This window comes from Trachurus trachurus (assembly GCF_905171665.1).
Source record: "Trachurus trachurus genome assembly, chromosome: 21".
In the NCBI taxonomy this organism is placed as follows: Eukaryota; Metazoa; Chordata; class Actinopteri; order Carangiformes; family Carangidae; genus Trachurus; species Trachurus trachurus.
The window spans coordinates 28,681,879-28,703,376 of NC_139899.1; the positions used below are offsets into that span (position 1 = coordinate 28,681,879).

At 42.6% G+C, this 21,498-nt stretch overlaps 2 protein-coding genes across 3 annotated transcripts in view; both read left to right on the plus strand.

Annotated features, from left to right (window-relative positions):
• Positions 1-392: 392 nt before the first annotated feature.
• Positions 393-17,703, plus strand: rbm44 (RNA binding motif protein 44; the record flags this gene model as incomplete). The annotated part of the gene is made up of 18 exons (XM_083996045.1): positions 393-407; positions 703-898; positions 1,707-1,734; positions 1,822-1,928; positions 3,043-3,117; positions 5,254-5,447; positions 5,547-5,725; positions 6,460-7,030; positions 7,800-7,861; positions 7,953-8,126; positions 8,787-8,952; positions 10,379-10,501; positions 10,601-10,715; positions 11,668-11,769; positions 12,962-13,029; positions 13,228-13,238; positions 14,740-14,947; positions 17,398-17,703. The coding sequence occupies 18 exons, from the start codon at positions 393-395 to the stop codon at positions 17,701-17,703; spliced, it is 2,700 nt and encodes an 899-aa protein (XP_083852171.1).
• Positions 17,704-18,735: 1,032 nt separating this feature from the next.
• Positions 18,736-21,498, plus strand: part of itgb5 (integrin, beta 5) — a 168,599-nt gene continuing 165,836 nt past the window's right edge. For both annotated transcript variants that reach the window (XR_014596318.1, XM_083997046.1), the window contains exons 1-2: positions 18,736-19,431; positions 20,664-20,749. Coding sequence is in view for 1 of the 2 variants with exons in the window: in XM_083997046.1 (XP_083853172.1) it covers positions 19,353-19,431; positions 20,664-20,749 (165 nt within the window). In the remaining variant the exon portion in view is untranslated. The remainder of the gene's footprint in view (positions 19,432-20,663; positions 20,750-21,498) is intronic.

Consider the following 21,498-nt stretch of genomic DNA (forward strand, 5'->3'; position numbering starts at 1 on the left):
AATATGCTCTGCAACAAAAGCCCTAGCTAAAGTTGTTTATTTTTTATTTTTTTTACATTTCATTTATTTATTTCTCAAGTTAAGTCTGTATTCTGCATTCCTCAATGCACCTGCTCCTGTGGAATGTTAATTTTGATATATGCCATGTTGTTTGTACATGATTTTGTCAAATATTAGTGAGAGAGGAAAAAAAAAAAAAAAAAGTGAGAACTTTTTTTTTTTTTTCATTTTTAATTTGAGCGGACACGCCCTTGACGGTAGTGTTCAATTAGCTTGACGTTAATCAGCACAATAAAGACGACTCTACCTGAAACCAACGGAAGCCCGCCCTTGGGTTTATACATAGGCCTAACGTTACAATAATATTATTTTGTCTTTGTTTAACAGTGAACATGACGTCACAACAGGTAACAAACGTTTAACGGTTGGCTAAAGAGGCTAATTAATTAGCCGTTTGCTTTGAAATTAAGCTAAGTTCAAGCTAGCAGGTGGTTAGCTCCGGTTAGCTCATCGTTAGCGAACAGCGAACGTTGTATTAACGGTAGAGAACGTTGTGTTAAAAGCCAGTTAACGGCCAGGCCAGCAGCTAACGTCGTAGCCAAGCCAACTCTTCTGACTGTTGCTAGTGTGTATGTATGTGTTTTGTTTTTGAGGACTTATCAACCTTTTGCTTGTTTTTTGTTGTCCCCCCCCTCCTCACAGGCATTGTGGCCGGCCTTCCCAGTGACTTTACCTGCCTACATCTGGCCTTCCTACGTGGCCTCTGACTACGCGGCGGCCTGGTTGGTGCCGCAGCAGTCGCTCCCAGCTCCCATCGTCCTCCACAGCAGAGCGATCGAGAAGCAGAGCGTCGCCGAGAGCAACGCCCCACTCACCACCAGCCATTACCAACGGCACAGTAGGTTAACAGCTACAGTAGATACCCCTTGTACTTTTATATAACACATTGTGTCAAGTTACAACCAGAAACTTAGTGATAGTTCAACATTTTTGGCAAATTGACCCATTGCCATAATCGCTATAGTCATAGCAGTAGGTTCATTACTTTTAATTGTTGGTGCAAGCTATTTTTAGAACGGTGGAGCAGAGCCGCTAGCTGCTCAGAGCTATGCTACGCTACGGAGGCTAATGGGATTTCTTGGTTTCCCTCATCAAACTCATCAAATACACAATCCAACAACTCCAAAACGCTCTGGTGGTCAAGTTATGACCTGCACATTCACCACGCTATGAGATAATAACGGGGTTTTAGGTCTTTGGACTCTGACTAGGTCGATCTAACACATGGATATGCTTCCAAAGGCCCAAATTGAAGTTTTTGGCCTACATGCAAAACGCTATGTGTGGCAGAAATCTAACACTGCACGTCATCAACCTGACACACACCATCCCCACCGTGAAACATCGGGGCGGTGGCAACACCATGTATCATTTTGCTTCCCCTTGACAATTCTGCGCTACTCTGTGTTGGTCTACCACATCAAATCCCAATAAAATACATTTAGGTTTGTGGTTGTAACCTGACAAAATGTGAAAAAAGGTTCAAGGGGTATAAATAATTTCGCAAGACACTGCATATACAGTCATAACATGTTTGATTCCCAAGGTCATTGTTACTTACTTATACTGGATCTCAGGCTGTTGTTGACATTCATTCATCTCACTGTCATCTCACTGTCATCTCACTGTCATCTCTCCTTCAACAGAGGAGAGCAGGAAGTTCTTTCTTGACAGGTATGTAACTATACATCTATATTACGTCATGTTAAATAAGAATTTACTATATAACCAACATTTATTCTGTTTGTTTGACTCCCACAGGTCTGTGTATGACTTGGTGGATGCTCATATCTGCCTTTCTCGAACTGACCCAAGGTTGTTGAGCTGGTATCTCCGATTGTCTGCAGAGGATAGAAAGATCATACTAGGTATGTTTTTGTAATACTAGACAGCTTGCAGTGAAATACTCAACAGTCTTATATTTTGTCTTATAGATGTTTGTCTTTTCATTTGTGATGGCATGACATGTAAGAATAAATACAAACTTGTGCAACAAGAACAAACCAGAATTGGGGACGCTGCTGGTTGTGCACAGCAGCAGAAATTGGATTTTACCTGCAAATTTGCAGAAGTTTCACAGAATGACAATCACAGAAGGAAATTTAATTTCAAGCACCAAATTGGAAAGATTAAGTTAAAACAAATGTGTATTTCTGTGGTGGGTGTTGAAATATGGAAATCCTTAACAGTTGAAGAAAAAAGCTGCACAAATACTTTTCAGTTTAAGAGGATGTACCAGCAAAAAAAAAGAGAACAGTATGTATATTGTTGGCTGTAAACTGGTTCATTATTATGACATTTCATCTGATGTAGGACATTTTTTTTGTTTTAAGAAAGGATCAGGTATTATAAGTTCTCTCATCCTGCTCCTTTTCAATGCCAGGATTGGAATGAACAAAAATGAAATGAAATGGAATAAAATGAAAAGGTAATGCTAATCGATAACAAGCAGGCACAGATGATACATTATTAAATTATTATTATTATTATTCCTGTACCTCGGCCCTGATGCACACCTACAGGAGTCTGTTCACGTTTATACGCGACAGCAAAAAAATACACGGCTAAGGAGAAAATGACAGTTTTATTAAGCGGGTTGTGTCAACTTGAAGGGCTGATTACAATGTTACAGCGACAAGCAAAAAATAAAAATAGAACACAAAAACAAAACTGTCACCGACTGAGACAAGATAATCATGGATTATTAAACTGACAGAAAGGCTAATCTGTGTTTGAATGCAGATAACACCAGTTTTCCTAGCACAATGCCAACTCCCGTGTGTGTGTGTGTGTGTGTGTGTGTGTGTGTGTGTGTGTGTGTGTGTGTGTGTGTGTGTGTGTGTGTGTGTGTGTGTGTGTGTGTGTGTGTGTGTGTGTGTGTGTGTGCGCATAAGCGTCTATAGCAGTGAGAGACAAAAGATGAATAGAAATGGTGATTTTTATTTAGTCAAATTCAGTGCAATTGTGTTTTTTCCCTCCTAGATGAAGGAGGGTTTAACCAGTTTCTGCAGAGACATCCTGCCTTAGAGCTGTCGACTCATCATGTCTCTGTGAAGTGTAAGTCTAATCAAATCTTCGGATATCTTTGTGGACGCCAACATTAAACTGTGATGCCCTTTTTACATTTTATAACAAATAGATCAGATAGATGCCATTAGAAGTAACATCCCTGACCAGTCAAACAAGCATAGGTAAGCATCACAGGAAATGCAATGGATTGTGATCAAACACTATAATCGTTGTTCTCTATTGTTCACTGATGAAAGTTTGTTTTCTTCTCAGATCTAAAAAAAAAGCAGCAAAGGCAGACAACTCTGGTAATACGCAATATCAATGTCTCTCTCACACACACAGACACTCTCAGGGAACCGCATTTTAAAGTTTAAAATGCAAGAAAAACGCAGGTCAGATTTCAGGTTTTGGATGAATTTAAAGTTTGATCGTTGTCTGAATTTCAACTGACTCTGCTCTGCAATTTGCTCCCATTCAAGTCGATCAGAGCATTTTTCCACCGTGTGCCCGATGCGTCTCCAGTCCGTCACAGCTCTGGCAGTCAGGCAGAAATACCGACAGGACTATTTTTGCTGGATCACGGAGCCATTGCACATCAATCCACGTCGATTAGATCGCCCCCCACAAGAAGTCGAACGCACAGAGCATCCGTTGAATTTCAAAATAAAACGCAACGATCAAACTTTCTGATCATAATGATTTATGACTTTGTACACTTTAGTTTCAGTCAGAGGGTCCTAAAGCTAAACAGGACGTCATGGATAAAAAAATATTGATCATGGAGGTGGAAAAGCGCAATATTTTATGATAAAACACATCGGCTCTACAAGAACACAGAGTTAAAAAAAATACAACAAAGTGGCCTAATGGAAAACTCTGTTGTTTACATTTTAACTGGTCACTTTATACACAACTGTTATCACGATAGTTTGTAGTTCTCCCGTGATGGCGGGTCTCCAGCTGCTCTGGGCTCTGGACACGGATCAGAGACACGACACATCCAGTGGGCGACGGTTTGATACGTCAAACGGAACGAAACTGGATTGCGTGGAGACGCAGTCAGTAGAAATTGGGGGTAATATAATGAGAATTCACCCTTTGTCAAGTCTCGCCCTCCACGGTTACTGTTGCTAGGTTCGCCAAATAATGGCCACCAAAGGGTTAACTCCCATTGGAAACCATTGAAAATTAGGCAGATTTAAACTGATAGTAAGGAAAATTTTAATCAACTAATCTATCAAAGAAATGGTGTCCGTGATAGAAGACAGACGTGGCTAAAGAGCGATTGAACTGTTATTACATGACATTTCTGAAAAGTGGTGAAAAATCATTGTTTTAGTCACTCAGAATTAGACAATTAGCTATCTAGCTAACAACGCAAGCTAACGTCAACGTTAGCTACTAGCTAACGCTTAAACCCCGCCGATCTCCCGTATCTCTTCGTAAAACTTCACAAAGTTCAAAAGACATTAGCAATGGTAACATTACGTTACATCTTTTAACCATATAAAAAAATTGAAAAGTAGTTTTTGCCGAAAAAATTGCTGTCTACCTAGCTCGTTTCATACGGTTTCATCCCAGGGTTGTCCAACCTTAGCCTGGGTATACCCATGCTGCCTTGAGCGTGATTTTATTCGCTCTGCAAGTCAGCCTGGAAACTATGGACCCAATTTTTCCGTCAACGAGAGAGCCAATCACAGAACGGGGGAGGGTGCAGCAAGACGATGAAAACACACAAAGTGACTTTGTTGATAGCTTGTCAATCCAACAGCTGCTTTACCTTTCGATGCAGTGTTAGAAAGTGTTTTAAGTAGTTAAGACCGCAAGTTTATTTTGAAAAAAGAGCAATGTTTGGTGTTTTTTTCCTTAACGGATTTCTGTCGCTCTACATACGTCATTGGGTATGATTGATACGACTGGCTACAAGCTACGTACAGACGCATTTGATAGACATTCATAGCGCCCAATAAACAGCTCTGGGCTTTCGTAAACCACGCCTCAAATACGAAAAAATGGACGGGTGGTTCCTGAATCTCAATCTCCATTGAGATGAGGTCTGGTGTCAGCCAGGCTAGTCCAACCTTAGAACGCTACGCAACTCGTGACATGGGGGGAGAAGCGCTCTGATTCAGAAGGCCAACAAAGGGTGAATTGTTGTGTTTGTTTTTCTCCTCCTACAAGCTGAAACACACCTGGAGTTGGAGATGTTGCCCAGTAACGTGAGGGAGAACTTGACCCTGCTGGGCTGCAGCTACAGCAGGACCGGACCACCAGCAGCCAACCCAATGGACGCCCCGCTGCAAGACAGCTTCCACTCGGCCTACAACAGCCCCATCGCACAGAAGCCCAGTTACCAGCAGACCCAAAGAGACAAGGTAACAAGCTTTGTTTGGAACTGTTTCTATTCACTCCTCTTTTATTTTGATTGATTAAAAAAAAGGTGAATAATATGTGATTCTTCTTCTTTCTCCTAGTGGAGTCAAGGTAGCAGTGTTGGTGCAGTCGCTGTGCAGGATGCAGCCGGTCTGGCCAGCTTCTCTCTGGACGTGGAGCTGGAGCGATGCAGTCACAGAGGAAACCCCGAGCTCAGCACCAGTCACTACCCAGTGGCACAGGGTGAAGGCCGTCCACTAGCTGAAGGCCGTCCACTAGTGTGAGTGTGATTCACCAGACGGACACGTACTGTAACTAACAAAATAATCGTTTCAAAGATGCATCGAGATTCTTCACGGGACGATTCTGAATCGATGCAGTTATGTCACATAATCGGTTTTTAAGTTCAAATAATTCATTCAAGTTTTATGATGATGATGTTCACGTACAGAGACGGTGATTTCTTTTATTTAATTTGTTTAAGTGCACCTTTAAGTTGCCGTGGCCATTTCTTTTTCTTCATGTGTTCAGACTCCAAGGAAGCTGCTGGATTGTGGAAATGCTGTTTAATTTTATGTAAATAAGAAGTTGTCATATTTATCTGAATTTATGTTAATTAATGAAAAAGCCAAAGCCAGAAAATTGAGGATGTGATGCATCGAAATTTATCGTAAAATTTACTTGAATTGAATCGTGTGGCCAGTGAAGATGCGCACCACTATCATGCAGTGTAAAAATCTTCTCATCTATTTTTCATTTACATTTTGGATGTGAAAACTGAGAACTGTCATTCTGGTTCATAACTTTCTATAAGTATATATAATATATCCAATTGCAAAATAAATTTAATTTGTTTTACCTCAATGCTAAAGGTCTGGTACTTCCATATTGTAGCTTTTATTGAATAAAGGTTATAGGTTAAATAGATCTAGTAATGAACTGTTCATATGTAAAATGCATTTGAGTTTGTTTTGTGTTTCTAATTTATATAAACCATGTTGTTTGATGCTACAGGTCGACAGTTGAGAACCAGCCTCCTGAGTACTACAGCTTTGACAGCAGTCAGATGGACGGTGCAGAGTACAACAACAGGAGCACGGACCAGGTCCTGTACTGTCCTCTGGGTCCAGGTCAGAGAAACAGCAGCACATCAACAGAGGAGCTTCAGGATTACATGGTGTGTGGAAATGTGAACGCTGTCGACAATAACGAAGTCAGCTTGAGCTCCGGAGATCAGAGCAGCATCTTCCACAGCATCATGGAGGAGGATAAGGGCATCCTGGTCTGTCTGGGCAGCGACGGACAGAAAGCCCATAATAACGGGGTTCACATAGGTCCAGTGAGCAGCTGTAATGAAGCTCTGACCGACACCAGAGAGGCCGCGAGTCCACTTCAGTCTCATGTGAAGATAAACACTTCAGAGAAGTCCACCTCCACCGTTCCCCGCGTCCCAACCTGTGACATCATGGTCGCCACCGAGGCGACGCCCAGCGCGTCGGCTTTCACCCAATCAGAGAGTCCAGAAACAACCGACAGGAACATCATCACTGAAGTCCACATGGCAGATCTGGACTATCTGGCTGGGGTGAGGCTGAAACCAAAACACTTTTATTATTGTAGCGGCAGTTTTTCTAAGTATTTAATTTATTTTACTGTTTTTCTCAGTCATTTTTTTCTGATTTTCATAGTAATTTTTTTATTTATTTAAAGAGACCCAGAGGAGTTTGCTTTTGGTTCTAAAAAAAGGCTCCACACTTGGTAATGGGTCCATTTTCAATAAATATATAGTTTTGTCTTTATAGTTATTTTGATATTATTATTAGTGGTCAGCTTGCCCAGCAATTCCTAGTTTCGGTTTCCCGGACGCTGCCTGGCGAGTCATGGGAATAACGCAGCCGGATCGCTAGTTGGCATCGTTTATGATCAAAACTACGACGGTATCTGATCGTCTTCGAACAATGAAAACATTCTTGGCAAAGGTTTGGCTTTCGTCTGTCTTGCGCCGGTCCAAGAATTTCACGGTGCACGTGGAGGCTCATGGGAAATGTAGTGTGAAAACACTTTGCTTTCCGAAACTCCTTGTAGTGTAGTCACTTTAATGAGATTTCAAAATCCCGCGATGAAATGGGAAGATCCATGATGAAGTTGTGGCTGGCTTGACCTGCAGCGGTTAAACGTGACTTGCAGGTGGGAGCTTCTTGTGGGATTTTGAAATCTTGTCAAGTCCGAAAAAAATAACTAAGAAAATCGAAGAAGAAAAATAAATTACTCTAAAAAATTACTCTGAAAAACAGCTTTTTTTTCCCCCAAGTGAGTGTGCTTCTGTACTCAACGACCTCTTTTCCACTCCTCAGGAATTTCTCAAAATCAGAACAGCTCAACAAAAACTGAGGGAGCAGAAGGAGAAAATGAAAAGGTAAAACATCAGATACATAAAACACACAAACATCTGTCTCCAGCTGCTCCTGTACCAATGTCGTTGAATGTGTGTTATTGTTTTTTTCCAGTTCGGGCAGTAAGTGGAGGAAGGAATGCGACTGTTCCCAGCGAGCTCAGAGAGCGGAGCTGAGCCTCCTGGCCCTGCAGTACAACATGTGCAGACAACACTGCTGGAGACTCTACTACACCTCTGCTGAGGGACTGCAGCTCACTGCAACACACGGAGACATGAATCACTGCTGGTCAGTAACCTGTCAACCCATCAGACTTCATGTTCCCCTGAACTCTAATGCATATTATTAAAGGGACATTTCACAAAATCGATTATTTGGTTCAAAAGTATGTTTTCCATTAATCAGTAATCCCCCCCATCAACAAAGTGAAGTGTTCCTTTCAGCTCTGAATGAGCCGTTCATATCATTCATATCTCCATGGAGCGGGTAAGCTCGGTGCTGCTGCCATGTGGTGTCGCCATGTTTTTACGTTCGGAGGAATGGAGCGTTACACTGATGCTGCATTCACCTGCAGTCGGGCAGACGGCCGTCGGTAACAAACCAGATGTCATTTTAGTCACAGAAGTCCAGAGAAAGCTGGTAAAACGTGGGTCAGGTAAACAATACGACATCGCCATCATGACAACATATTGTCACGTGTATTGTTTTGCCTCATGTTGACGGACCACTTGTTTACATAGAGGCTTGTTTTTGCCGTTACGTGCAGCGGCTGTCGTCCGTCTGCCCAATTTCATGTGAATGCAGCATGAAAAATACGATTGAGTTGCTTGCGATCTACAACCACAACGCTAGATGGGAGTAATTCCTACACAATGTCCCTTTAAACAGGGAACAGTTTCTACTGCAGCTATAACCAGCATCAACTTATTTATCTCCACTTCTCTTCAGGCCCAAAGAGCCTCCTGCTAGTATTGTGAGTGTTCTGCAAAAGCTGGAGTCTGACTACATCCAGATGAGGGATAAGATCCTGGCAGGAGTTCCTCTGGAGGATCTGAAGCCTCTGACCCTCGACTCTGAGAAGATGACGGCAGGAGCAGGTTACATCCCTGCTCAGGTAAGACTCCACCTCCCCACCCAGTAAGGTCAACATTTTAAAACTGTGTGTGTCTTTATTCACGCCTGGTTCATTTGGAGCAGTTGTTCCGAAACACATCAGCGATCGGTTCGTTGGGTTCATATGTGAACACAACAATTGACCTATGGCTAAGCCCCGCCCCCTCCACTCACTCGGACAAACAGCAACATTCGGTGACAGGCGCTATGGCAGCTGTCACAGTAGGAGACATTTCACAGGAGACAATTGATGGTTTTTGGAGACAGAAAGATTAAATATCATCTCAAAGTCACCAAAACTTAACTTAGCTTTACTGCTATGGCTGTCGGTTGCCGCGAAACGGCGATAGCGACGGGCTAATTTCTGTTAGCCTGTCTATGGAGTTTTACATTATACGTTAGCATTAAGCTAGCGGACTTTATGCTTAGTTGTGATACTGGCTAACATCTAAACATGTCTGACAATATGTTGCCTCAAATACGTTGTTGACTTAACTTAGAACAGATGTAGACATCCTTGCTAATTTTATCCACGTTAAGTTGGTGTTGTGGTCTACCGCATAACTTTATCCAGAGCAGACACTTCTCTCAGTTGAGATGTGGCTTGGGAAAAGGTAAAAAAAATCCACCCCGTCGCCCAGCCTCTCGGGATACCTAGTGTCGGAGTTGCATGTACCCCATGCACACCGTTTGACCATTTTAAACTTAAAATGTCAAGAAAAAACATATAAAAACGAATGAAAACTGACTAACTGCAATGCATTTCAATGGACGTGGAGGCAGAGAATGTCAGAGTGTATGGGCTAGCTATGCGCACTGTGATTGGCTCATCACGTTTGGGGGCGTGGCTTAGCCATAGGTAAATTGCGCTCAGATGCGGAACAAAACAAGTGGGCTGAGATCGTTTAGAAGTGGCTCGTTTCTATTCGAACCCCGGAGCGGTTCAAATGCACTTATTCAGGCTGAGTTCGGGTCGAGGATCACTCCGGTCGGCTTCTTCTTTTTTCCGTGTTCGGGTCGGATTTGGGCTGAAAATATACACAGAAGACTGGGATTGGGTCGGGTTTTAATTTTCAGGCCCGTTGAGAACTCTCTTCCATGGTTTTTATTTTTCCCGGGTAACCGCCTCCTCCTTCCAGGTAAGATTTCTGACCAATAAGGGAACAATTTGTTAGCGCATGGCATTTGTTTACAACTTTAGGCCGCTTGGAGCTGTTACCGTGTGAACGCAAACAACCCCCCCCAAAAAAAGATGGCAAAAGTTTGATCGGTTTAAGCAAACGAACCAAAGGTGTGAATCCGCCTTTATATTTAACTATGATGTCAGATGATAACAGATGTCTGTTGTCGTTCATGTTTAGATTATCGGTGATCTACTGGAAAATCTTCCTTCCTGGTACGTTGGAACATTTATTTGTGTGATTCAGTTTCCACCGCTCACAGTCGACTCTGTAGCCACTGTCTTGTCATCTTGTCTGATCCTCAGCAGCTCCCTGAAACCTGAGGTTTCAAACGCAGCAGCTAAGGAACATGGAGGTCCCAGGGATCAGGTACGCTCACAGGACGAGACGACTGACACTAGATCTGTGAGCTGCTTGTTGTTGTCGTCGCTTGTAGTTCAGGTGAAGTTTTTTTCATTTGTTTGACAGGACGACCAGCTGAAGAAGGAGAACAGGAAACAGAGGAGAGCTGCCACTCTGGTCCCTCAGGTTAAAGGTCCTGATCATGACCATGATGCACACAAGGCAGAGGAGAAGCAGACAAGTAGGAAAAAGCACTTTTTGTTGTATTTTTAAAGGGATACGTCACCCAAAATTGATAATTCACCAATTTTCTACTCACCGTCATGCTAAGGAAGGGTTTGGAGAACTTTCAGAGTGATCAAAACGCTTTTGGAGTTCCAGGGGGGGGGGGGGGGGGGGGGGGGGTTATCGATTTTGGGTGAAGTATCCCTTTAAGTAATTACCTAATAGTGGCAGATTGAATCACACATGTGGCCTTCCTCTGTGTGGACAGGAGCTGCAGGCTAGAGGATGACATTTGTCGGGAATTCCCGCGGGTCACGTGATTCCCGTGGAATGGGAGTCAAAATGTTATTAATCCCATGATTGGGACGGGAATAAAAATCAACGGGAGCGGGGAGCAGGCAGGAGCGGGAACGCCATTAATAGATGATGATCTTCAGCCGTGTTAAACAACCAAAAGGACAGATGCGTCCATTTTTGTAGTCATCTCTCAGTGGCACTTTTCTCTTCTCTCTTCTACTCTTTCACTTAGCAGCCTTGGTGATTTTGGGCGCCGCCTAGATTAAAAAGCAGATGTAGCGTCTTTTGCGAGCATTACTTTCAATGTAGACACACGTCATGCGCACTCACAACCCAAAGCGGGCCTTTGCCACCTTGGTCTCAAAAAAACCCAGGGAAAACCCTGACAACATTGGAGGGAGGTGGAGGAGATGAAGCCGTGAAGTGTGAGCTACAGAATCAAGTCAGGAATACCTAATGAATAAAAAATAAAAACGGGAGTGGGATGGGAGTGGGAGTAATTTTGAGTGGGAGCGGGATGGGATTGGGAGTCATTCTACAGGAGTGGGACGGGATGGGATTTATTTTTTTACTCTGGCCCGGGATTGGGATGGGATGGGATGGGATTTTTTTCTCTGGGAGTGGGATGGGACGGGAGTGAAAACCCACTCCCGTGTCATGCTCTACTGCAGGCAAAGAGCCCAACACCAGCGAGGCGTGGTACGATGCTGAAGAAGACCTGGACCCGGAGAAGGGACAGGACCCACCAGTCAAAACACAGGATCAGACCAGTGGTGAGTGATGCAGCTGAGGCTCCACACCTGCACACACGGAGGAGTCTGAATCCACTTTGTATCAGGGCTGTCCATCTTCCCCCCAAATCAGATTCAAATTTCTAATGCTGCTTATGTTAAATATTCAGATTATATTCAAATTTTGTCATGTTTTTTATTTATTTTTTAAGCTCATTATACCTATACAAGTTCATTATTACGTCCTGCGTCCACTAAAGGGCATTTCAAACAAATTCCAAGCAAGTGGTCCGCTGATCGATCAATAAAAAACAAAAAAGGTGTGCGTGTAGTGTTGGAACTAGGGATGGAACTTTTTGTCGACAAAACGACCGACATTCGACACATGCTCCCCTCGACAAAAAAAAATAGAGTGTCGACATGTCGAGGGGGTGGGGCTTGTGGGATTTCCATGTGTAAATTACATTTTGTCTTTCAGTATTTCCTATTCAAATAAACAGCAGAAAGTGCCACTTTTCTCCTAATTAAATAAAATATTTTAAATAAAACAAATCCACTTTTTCTAAATGGGATAGCTGCCTGACCCTCATTCTACTTCACATGTGACGGGAGCGTGCGTGCATGCTGGCAGGCGACAGAGTCAAGAGATCAGCTGTCCGGGCTCCCTGCAGTCTCACGTGATGGTGCTGTTGATGACGAGTCCGGCTCCGCAAAAAAGGCAAAACCATCGGCAAAACAGGTGGATGCAATGGTTGCATTCTTCGTAGAGGACCGCGATCATGCACGAAAAAAAAGAAAGAAAAGAAACCGAATGCGTGCTGCCTCATCCGCTCGTGCCGACAACAGCGTTAATAAACCACAACAAAAGCACGTGTAGCCCCTCCCCCACATATCTGCTGCTGCTGTTTAAAAAAAAAAAAAAGGGCCGACAATTCGACAATCGATTTTCCAAATCCCGTGTCGTTCCCATCCCTAGTTGGAACACGTAGACGAACCGCCCCGGCCGAATAAACTGGCAATTAGAAAAAGCTCCGCTCGTATATTTGAAGCTGCAGCTCCGCGTCACGCACAACAACAATACAATTATTTGTTTTATCAATGTTCGAACGTCAGTTTCCACCTTCGAATGTTCTCTTTTTTTTTATATAATTTGAAATCTGTTGGAATAGTGAAGTTCATTCTGACAGCCCGACTTTGTATCAGATCCTCAGTGATGAATTTGTTGTAACCACAGAACCGTCCAGGGACGAGGACCAGAGCTCAGTTCTGTGTGTGTCCAACCTGCCCAGCGACGTGACACAGGTGAGTTCAACTGTGATTCTGCTGTAGAGAGATGAGAGGCAACACTGATTTAATTGAACTGTAATGTTGTTGTATTGCTCCACCCCGGCCAGCAGGGGGCAGCACAGGCTTTAACAGGAACTTTGTCTTTTCCAGAGTGATGTGATGCTGTGGTTTGACAAATACTCTCCCTCTGAAGTCTGTGTCTCTGTGTTAAAGTCTGGTTTAAGGTGAGTTACAGGGAAACATCTTTTGTTTCTGCTCTTTACTTTTGGTTTCACTTCTCTGTTTGACACGAAGCTGTCACAGGATCTTCAGCTGTGACCGTATTAAAAGATTCAAGCTCTTTCTGCAGCTTCTGTAGCAACAGCTGCTTCTTCTATTTTTCTTTTTTACTTTTTTAAACTCTATTTACATGGAATTTTCAAACAAAGAACATGAGATCATCATGGGTGTTACAGTTAAAATCAAAATATTATTTTACACATCATGATATAATGTCATACTATTCAAAGTGTGTATACACAATCCATTTTTTCCCTGCGTTCAGTACATTTCTCCAACTCAAATCTTAAAACAAAAGTAAGTTCCTTACAGTAAATTTCTTTAATCATCCCGTGCCACTGGTCCAATGTTGGAAGATCTAGTTTCAACCCAAAGTGTCTTCAATAAGTATTTATCTTTCTGTAGGACTGTTCCTGGTCTTTTACCAAGTAACAAAAGAGTTAACTAAATCCACCCCTATTATTTTATTTATCTTGGTCGCCACCTCCCTTCAGTATGACTGGATTTTCGGACAGGCCCAAAAAACAGAATCAAAATTGGAAATCTTTTTATCGCCAAGTGCAGTAAAGGTCGGTTTACAACACAAGGAACTTGACGTGGTGTCAGGTGCAAACACAAAAATAGTTAAAGGTAGTGATACAATAAAATAGAATAAATTAAAATATTCTAGTACAAAAATAAGCATATACTCGATACCAGGGGTGTCAAACTCATTTTAGTTCAGGGGCCACAAACAGCACAATTGGATCTCAAGTGGGCCGGACCAGTAAAATAATAGCAAGATAGATAGATAGATGAGTTTATTTGTCCTTTTCAAGGAAAATTTTTTCACCATTTCGTACAAAGCGGCCTCGAGAAGTGCAATTTACATTCATTTACATACATTCCCACATTTGATACAACCCTGTGTATCCCCCTGGTTATGTTCTTTTCATTGTCTTATTTAGTTCAGCTATGGCAGATGGGATGAAGCTTTTGTTGAATTTTATTTTCTTCCAGGTCCATAAATAGATAAGCCATAAATAAAAAGAAGAATAAGATGTTTACAGTTAATGAACTATAATGAACTATTCTTTTACAAAACATATTATGAACAATCTGAAATTTCTTGATAAAAATACTGTACATGTGCAATTTCAACAATATTATGCCTCTTCTGCCTTCTACGTAATTTTCACACTTGGCAAATTCACGTTTGACACCCCTGCTCTATACAATTTTATGATTTGTATAAAAAGAGTAAAATAGAATAAAAGATAGATATAGATATATATACAGAATACAGAAAAGGTTATTGTGCAGATAGTTGTAGTAGTGCAGAGTGATTGTCCATAGGTTGACTCTGTGTGTCTGTTAGCAACAGCTTCTAATGTCAAAACCGACTCATCATTAACGTCAGTGCACCGACTCTCCGTCTCTCCGTCTCTCTGGGCTGCGTGCTCTTAGGGTTGCCATAGTGATGGTGAATGGCGCCGAGTCTGCCGAGGCCGCGGCGAGAGGCCTGAATGGCTTCAGCGTCGGAGGCCGCACTTTGCATGTGGAGCACATCACCGGAGCTGCGGGCCGGGAGCGGAGCCAGAGCGAGTCCTCGCAGGACCGGACCGAACCACAACCACAACCGCCCAAGACCGAGTCCAGCTGCTCCGACAGGAAGGTGAGAGAGTGACGCAGGTTGACAGCAGTTACCACGGTTACAGGTTAAAGGGATAGTTCACCCAAAATGGAAATTTCACTCATTATCTACTCACCCTCATGTGGACTAAGGGCTGGGAGAAGTTTCAGAGTCCTCCGTGGCTTCTCTGAGTTACAGGGGGTCTCGGCGTAGCAGTGCATGTCCATATAACGGTTGCAAATGGATACCAACTGTCTTCGTAACAAAAAGACACACCAAAAAACATCCAAATACCTCCATGCTGCTCGTATGTAATGTCCGTCTTGTATTGAAGCCCTGAAATGCGAAATTGTCCCGAAAAAAATTAAGTTCGTCCAAATTTGACGAAGAGGAGCTTCGAGAAGCTTCCGCTACAAAACAAGCTTGAAATATAGACTTATTTAATTTTTTTCGGGACAATTTTGCATTTCGGGGGCTTCAATACAAGAGGGACATTACATACGAGCAGCATGGAGGTATTTGGATGTTTTTTGGTGTGTCTTTTTGTTACGAAGACAGTTGGTATCCATTCACAACCATTATATGGACAAATACTGCTGCACGGAGCCCCCCCGTAACTCAGAGAAGGCACGGAGGACTCTGAAACTTCTCCCAGCCCTTAGTCCACATGAGGGGGAGTAGATAATGAGTGACATTTCAATTTTTGGTGAACTATCCCTTTAATATCTGACTGGATGGAGGTCAGGTGACAAAGTTCAACGCAGAATAATAAAGTTCAACCTGATAAAGAAAAGTGACGACAGCTGACGTTGATGTTTTATTGGTTTGTGGATGTGAAGTGACAGAATGATGTCATCACGTCAAATATCTCATATCAACAACATCATGTGATATAAGAGACAGATGTTCCCTGATGTCAGAAAGACCCAACGCCTGATAATCATCATCACCACCATGTCGACAACCAAACAACGTCATTAGATCTTTCTGGAAGCCCCACTGCCTGCTGGGAAAAAAATGTCAGGCATCTTCGTCTTGGACTTGGCCTCTTGAAGTTTGACTGTTGCACTAAACTAAATGGTGCGATCGTAAATCAGCACCGATACCGATCAGCACAGTTCCAGGGAGGAGAGATTGCGTGGTGTAATATGTTTAATTATTGTCACGCCCCGGGACAACTCTGTAATGTTTGTTTCTGTAATTAATCATTTCAGACCATTTTCAAACATTGATGATAATGATTCATCAGTTTATCAAGACAACAACAAAGTGTACAATAGAATCTGCAGATTTATACTTGATTGTCCTGATCATACTCACCATTGTTCAATGTACCAGTCTCTTCACTTCTCTTCTCTTCATACTCGACGACAGATACACTGGTTCCAATTTATATTTTAATGTATTTACCTTGATTACCCGCCTTATCTAAAACAGTATTTTGTGCAACTTACATCCAACTATCAAACCAGGCAATCTACTTATCCCTACTTTTCAGTGGAAATCAATAGGTACTAAAGCATTTATGTTCAAAGGACCAAATGACTGGAACCATTTACCTGTGGGTATTAGATCATCGCAATCACTAATCTGTTTTAATCAAGTCCTATCCTCCTATTTTGAAACATCTTGCTCGTGCTTTCATTAACTCTGTCACCATATTTCATCTAATAATTGTTCAACTCTGGTTGCAGTTTTGTCGAAGTGATTTTTGTATATGTCTGTCTTGTCTGTTTTTTATTTTATTGTCTGTATTGTATTGTCTTGTCTTGTTTCCTTTCATTGTATTGTGCTGAGTTGTGTTATGTCTTGATGTTTTGTGTGTAGGACCCCCTCGTAAACGAGTTGTGACAACTCAAGGGGTTATCCTACGAAAATAAACAACTTCAACAGCATCAAGAAAATAACCAAATGAATCAAAGATAAATTGATCATTTTGTCAGTACAGGGTATCCGCCGGGTTTTGAAATGTATTAAAAGGTGATAAATCAATTTTGGAAAAATTAAGACCCTTAAAAAGTCTTTTCACGACTTTATAAAGTCTTACATTTTAATGGTATTTTTTTCTGAATTTGTCCTAAAAATATATTGTGAAAGTGTGTGAATTTATTCGATTTATTAAAAAACAAAGATGAACCGGTACATAAAGAAACTAGGCTATTGTGGGTGCGTTCGTAAATTACCTCTGAGAGCGCCAGAGCGCACTCGGGTGGAAATTCAGAGGCACAAAGTACACTCTGGCGTTCCCAGTGCATATTACAAATCTGTCACATGACGCCCCCCAGCCTATATTTTGAATTCTGTTGTATCATAATGGTCTATAGTCTTTATCACAAACTAAAACTGTTACATTAAAAGTGTCACTTTGAAGTGGCGGTGAGCTATTAAAAAATATTGAAATGGTCTTGGAAAAAGTCTTAAAAAGGTATTCAAATGAACTTCCAGATTCCTGTATATACCCTGACGTCCTCTCTGTGTGTCCTCTTCTCTAGTCGCCACCGTCGCCGTCGTCGTGCTTCGGCTCCAGCCTCAAACACAGGAAGGTGGTGTGCATCTCGCCCACGGCCAAGGGGACGTGCGTGCCGCAGCACTTCGGCACCATGGGCAGCTTCGACACGCTGATGTCGGAGCTGACGCAGCTGCACCCGGACGTGGGCCGACAGGCCGTGGTGGACGCTCTGCTGGAGCTCCGGTCCCGGCACCGGGGCGTCCTCAGCGGCCTGCCGCTCCGGACCATCAGGGAGATGACGTCAGAGCTCCTCCTGACCACCAGGCCGGCCAACGCTAAACAGCTGTGATCACAACAGAACTGGAGGAATTCCTGGTTGATGCCAGTGATTTGATTTGTTTGGTTTTTTATTTATTTGTTTGTTGGAGGAGCATCACGGCCCCGGTTAATCTGAAAGCATCTGATTTAAGTTGAAATGTCCTTTAATCCTCCTGTTGTCCTTCTGGGTCAAATTGACCCAATCTGTTTCCTTCCTTCCTTCATCCTTCCTTCTTTCCACAATCCTTTTTCCCTTCCTTCTCTCCGTCCTTACTTCTTCCTTCCTCTTTTGATCCAGTTGACCTGATCTGTTCCCTATACCTCCATCTTTCTTTCCTTCGCTTTTCCCTTCCTTCTTTCCACAATCCTTTTCCCCTCCCTTCTTTCCTTCCTTCCTTCCTTCCTTCTTCCTTGAACGAATCTGTTCCCTCCCTCCATCTTTCTTTCCTTCCTTTTTCCTTTCCTTCTTTCCACAGCCCTTTTTCCCTTCCTTCCTTCCTTTCCTTACTTCTTCCTTCCTTTTTGACCCAATTGACCCAATCTGTTCCCTCCCTCCTCCTATCTTTCCTTCTTTTTTCTTTCCTCCCATCTTTCCATTTGTCCTTCCTTCCTTCCTTCTTTCCCTTCGTCCTACCTTCCTTCCTTGACCCAGGAGGGCAACAGTAGGGTTAAGAGTAGTTCTAAACATTGTTTAATGGGGTTACTTACATACAGTTGTATGTTGCAGCAATTTGATTTGTATTTTTGTACATATGGTTTCAATAAAAGTTATTGAGGAGCACTTAATCTGTGTTCCTCTGCTCCACCTCTCTGTGCTGTTGGATCGTATCATTGATCGGCTGTCTGAGGAAAAGTGGAGCAGCCAAAGATGAAAAATCAACTCCACATCCACAGACATAAACCAGGAGTCAGTCAGTCACCACCACCACTAGGTGTCGGAGCGTCAACCACCGCGCGCTGCCAACCAACGGCGGCTTGGCTCAACAACCGAGAGGAGCCACTAACGGGTTAATGTAATCCTGGGGGGCGGAGACTGCAGCTGGGACACGGACCGACCGGACTGACCGAGCAACCGACGCTACACACACACACACACACACAAATCACAGAGAGAGAGAGAGAAAGTCTTGTTGGAGTTGTGTGTTTGTGTTTGTGTTGATCCAACCCGCGCTGCTTCTGGATCGTTTGCGCGTAATTGTCACCATTATTGTGTTTTTGGAGCGAGCAGAGAGGCCATGAAGCCGGGGCAGCAGGAGTTGTTGTGGAGTCGCCACCGCCGGGTCAAGTAGTCGAGACGTGGAAGTCTGCAAGAAGAGGTGTCCGCACACGCACGGATCTACACACGCACATGCGCACGGATTGAGAGTGGAGTTGTTGAGGAACCGGATCAACAGGACGGCGGCGCACCGTGCACACCGAGAAACAATGGAAAACTCCCTGTTCTTCTCACCGCGATAGGAGAGTAGGAGGCTGGGATGGACTGAACACGTCTCACTGGTTCTGCAGGACCAAGATCCACCCAGAGGTCTGATGGGAAAGACATAAAAAAAAAACAGCAACAACAACGACGACAAAAATCGCTGCGACGTAAAGACACACAACAAAACACAAATCTGGGTTGTTAGTATTATTATTTTTATTTTTCCCGCGGAGCGTCGCTGATCCACGCCGAGTGACACCATGTGGAGCCCGGGGACGTGGATGTGGAGAGCCGCTGTGTGCTGCGTGCTTCTGGAAACACTAGCGCACACCGCCCGAGGTAATAATGACACAAAAGCAGCAGTGGTTTGTTCTGTTCTGCAATAATAAATCCGCTGTTATCGGCCTGTTTGTGCAGCATCGTCATGCAGCCAGTCAGTGTTTAGGGCCAATACACAGAGATGAGCTGGTGCCACATGGAGGCAGAGAATCCACTGTCTCAGTGGAGAGATGGTGAAAATGCTCCGTGTTTATCTTGTACTCAAACCTGCCTCCCTCAAAACAAACCAGTGTTTAGATATCACACACACAGACACACTTATACACTGCAAAAAACTCAAAATCTTTCCAAGAATATTTGCCTTATTTCTTGTCAAAATGTCTAATTTCTAGTCAAAACTAGAAAAATCTGCCAGTAAAAGGAAGTGTTTTGTGCTTCTACTTATTTCAAGTGAAAATAGGCTTGAAATAAGTAAAAAAAAAAAAGTCTAAAAACAAGCTACTTTTTACGTGATGAGTCTTATTTTTAGGTATAATGAGATTTGTTTTGACTAGAAATGACATTTTGACTTGAAATAAGACAAATATTCTCTGTAAGATATTGAGTTTTTGCCGTGTACAGGCTGAAATATAATATTTATATGATATTCATGAAATATAACTGAGCAGAATAATGCATGCATGCTTCCTTGTTGCACAGTTGCATTCCTGGTCTTATGGCTGCAGTTTGTGTTTATCTGTAGCTACATACATGTGCATCTTGAATATGATGGATGTCGGCAGTCTGCTCCATCATAGTGTACAGTAACATACTGACTCAGGAAACCTTTGCAAGTGTTTGGAGATCTCTTGATTTGCTGAATTTTGGATTTCCATTCAAATTAAAAGAGAGAAAGACATGAAATATTTAAGTCTGTGTGTAATGGATCTATAATATACGGTATAACACTTTATTTGAATTGAACTAAACTGAAATACATCAGCTTTTCCATAATTCATTGAGATATGAGAATAGAAATAGTGGAAGCATCCTACACTCTCCGGTACAGATGTCATCACCGTAGAGCTGAATGAACCAATCTGAGCCAGATTACCAACAACAACTACACAAATGACATTTACAAAGTCAGTATCTGATTGCATTACCGTGCACACACACAGGGGTTTCTGTTGTTCTTTAGTGGAGTACACTGTTTGTTTTTTTTCCATTTCACTCTCAGCTCTGTTGCTGTAGCTGTCGCTGTCTCCATGATGTGTTGTGTTGTGTGTTTTTTCTCCCTCACCTTCCCTCAGGTCTCAACATGTGCATGAGTGGCAGCGCTACGTCCTGTGAAGAATGTCTCCTGATTCACCCCAGTTGTGCCTGGTGCGCACAGGAGGTACGGTGCATTTACCTGCTGCAGGTGCACAACGCGTGTGTGTGTTCAGCTCAGCTGCTTCCACAGTAGATGAAAGACTTCCCTGTTTATTTCCTGCTTTGACTGTGATGAGTTAAGTTTATCTAGTTTATTTAAGGGACAGTGTGCAATGACATTAATCGTAAGAAATGAGGAGAAGGTTGTACCAGATTTAGTGAACTGATAACTTCCATCTGCAGTAAAACATGTAAAACACAGCAGACACAGACCATAATCTAAAATACAGAGGAAATCCTGATACATAAATGACACAAATAAACAGTGGACAACACAGAGACAATTTCCACATTTAAAATGACCAAGTCAAAGTACAATGCATTTGAAAAAGGGTGTACCCTACCCAGTAGTGGTGGTCAGAGAAAAAAAAGAAAAACTAGGTCACTTACAAATACAAAATATGATGAACCATTTTAAAGTGTCCAGGTTCCTCATACAAGGATCTTAAAATATTTCCTTATATTTAAATATAAAGCATTCAAGGTGAGACACTGCAGGTGGAAACTGAAAGGTTTGGTGTCTGTAGGTGCTGCTGATGTGGAGATTTCTAGCTTAGAGTCTGAGGAAAAACTCATTTTGAGTAGTTTACAATTTGCAAGTTGTAACTGTCAGTCATATTTTTATGATTTGTTGATGATACAAAGAAAACTACATTTTTAATTGGCACCGTTTGCCACAGTAGCACGCTAACTTTTAGTGGATTTAGGAGAAAT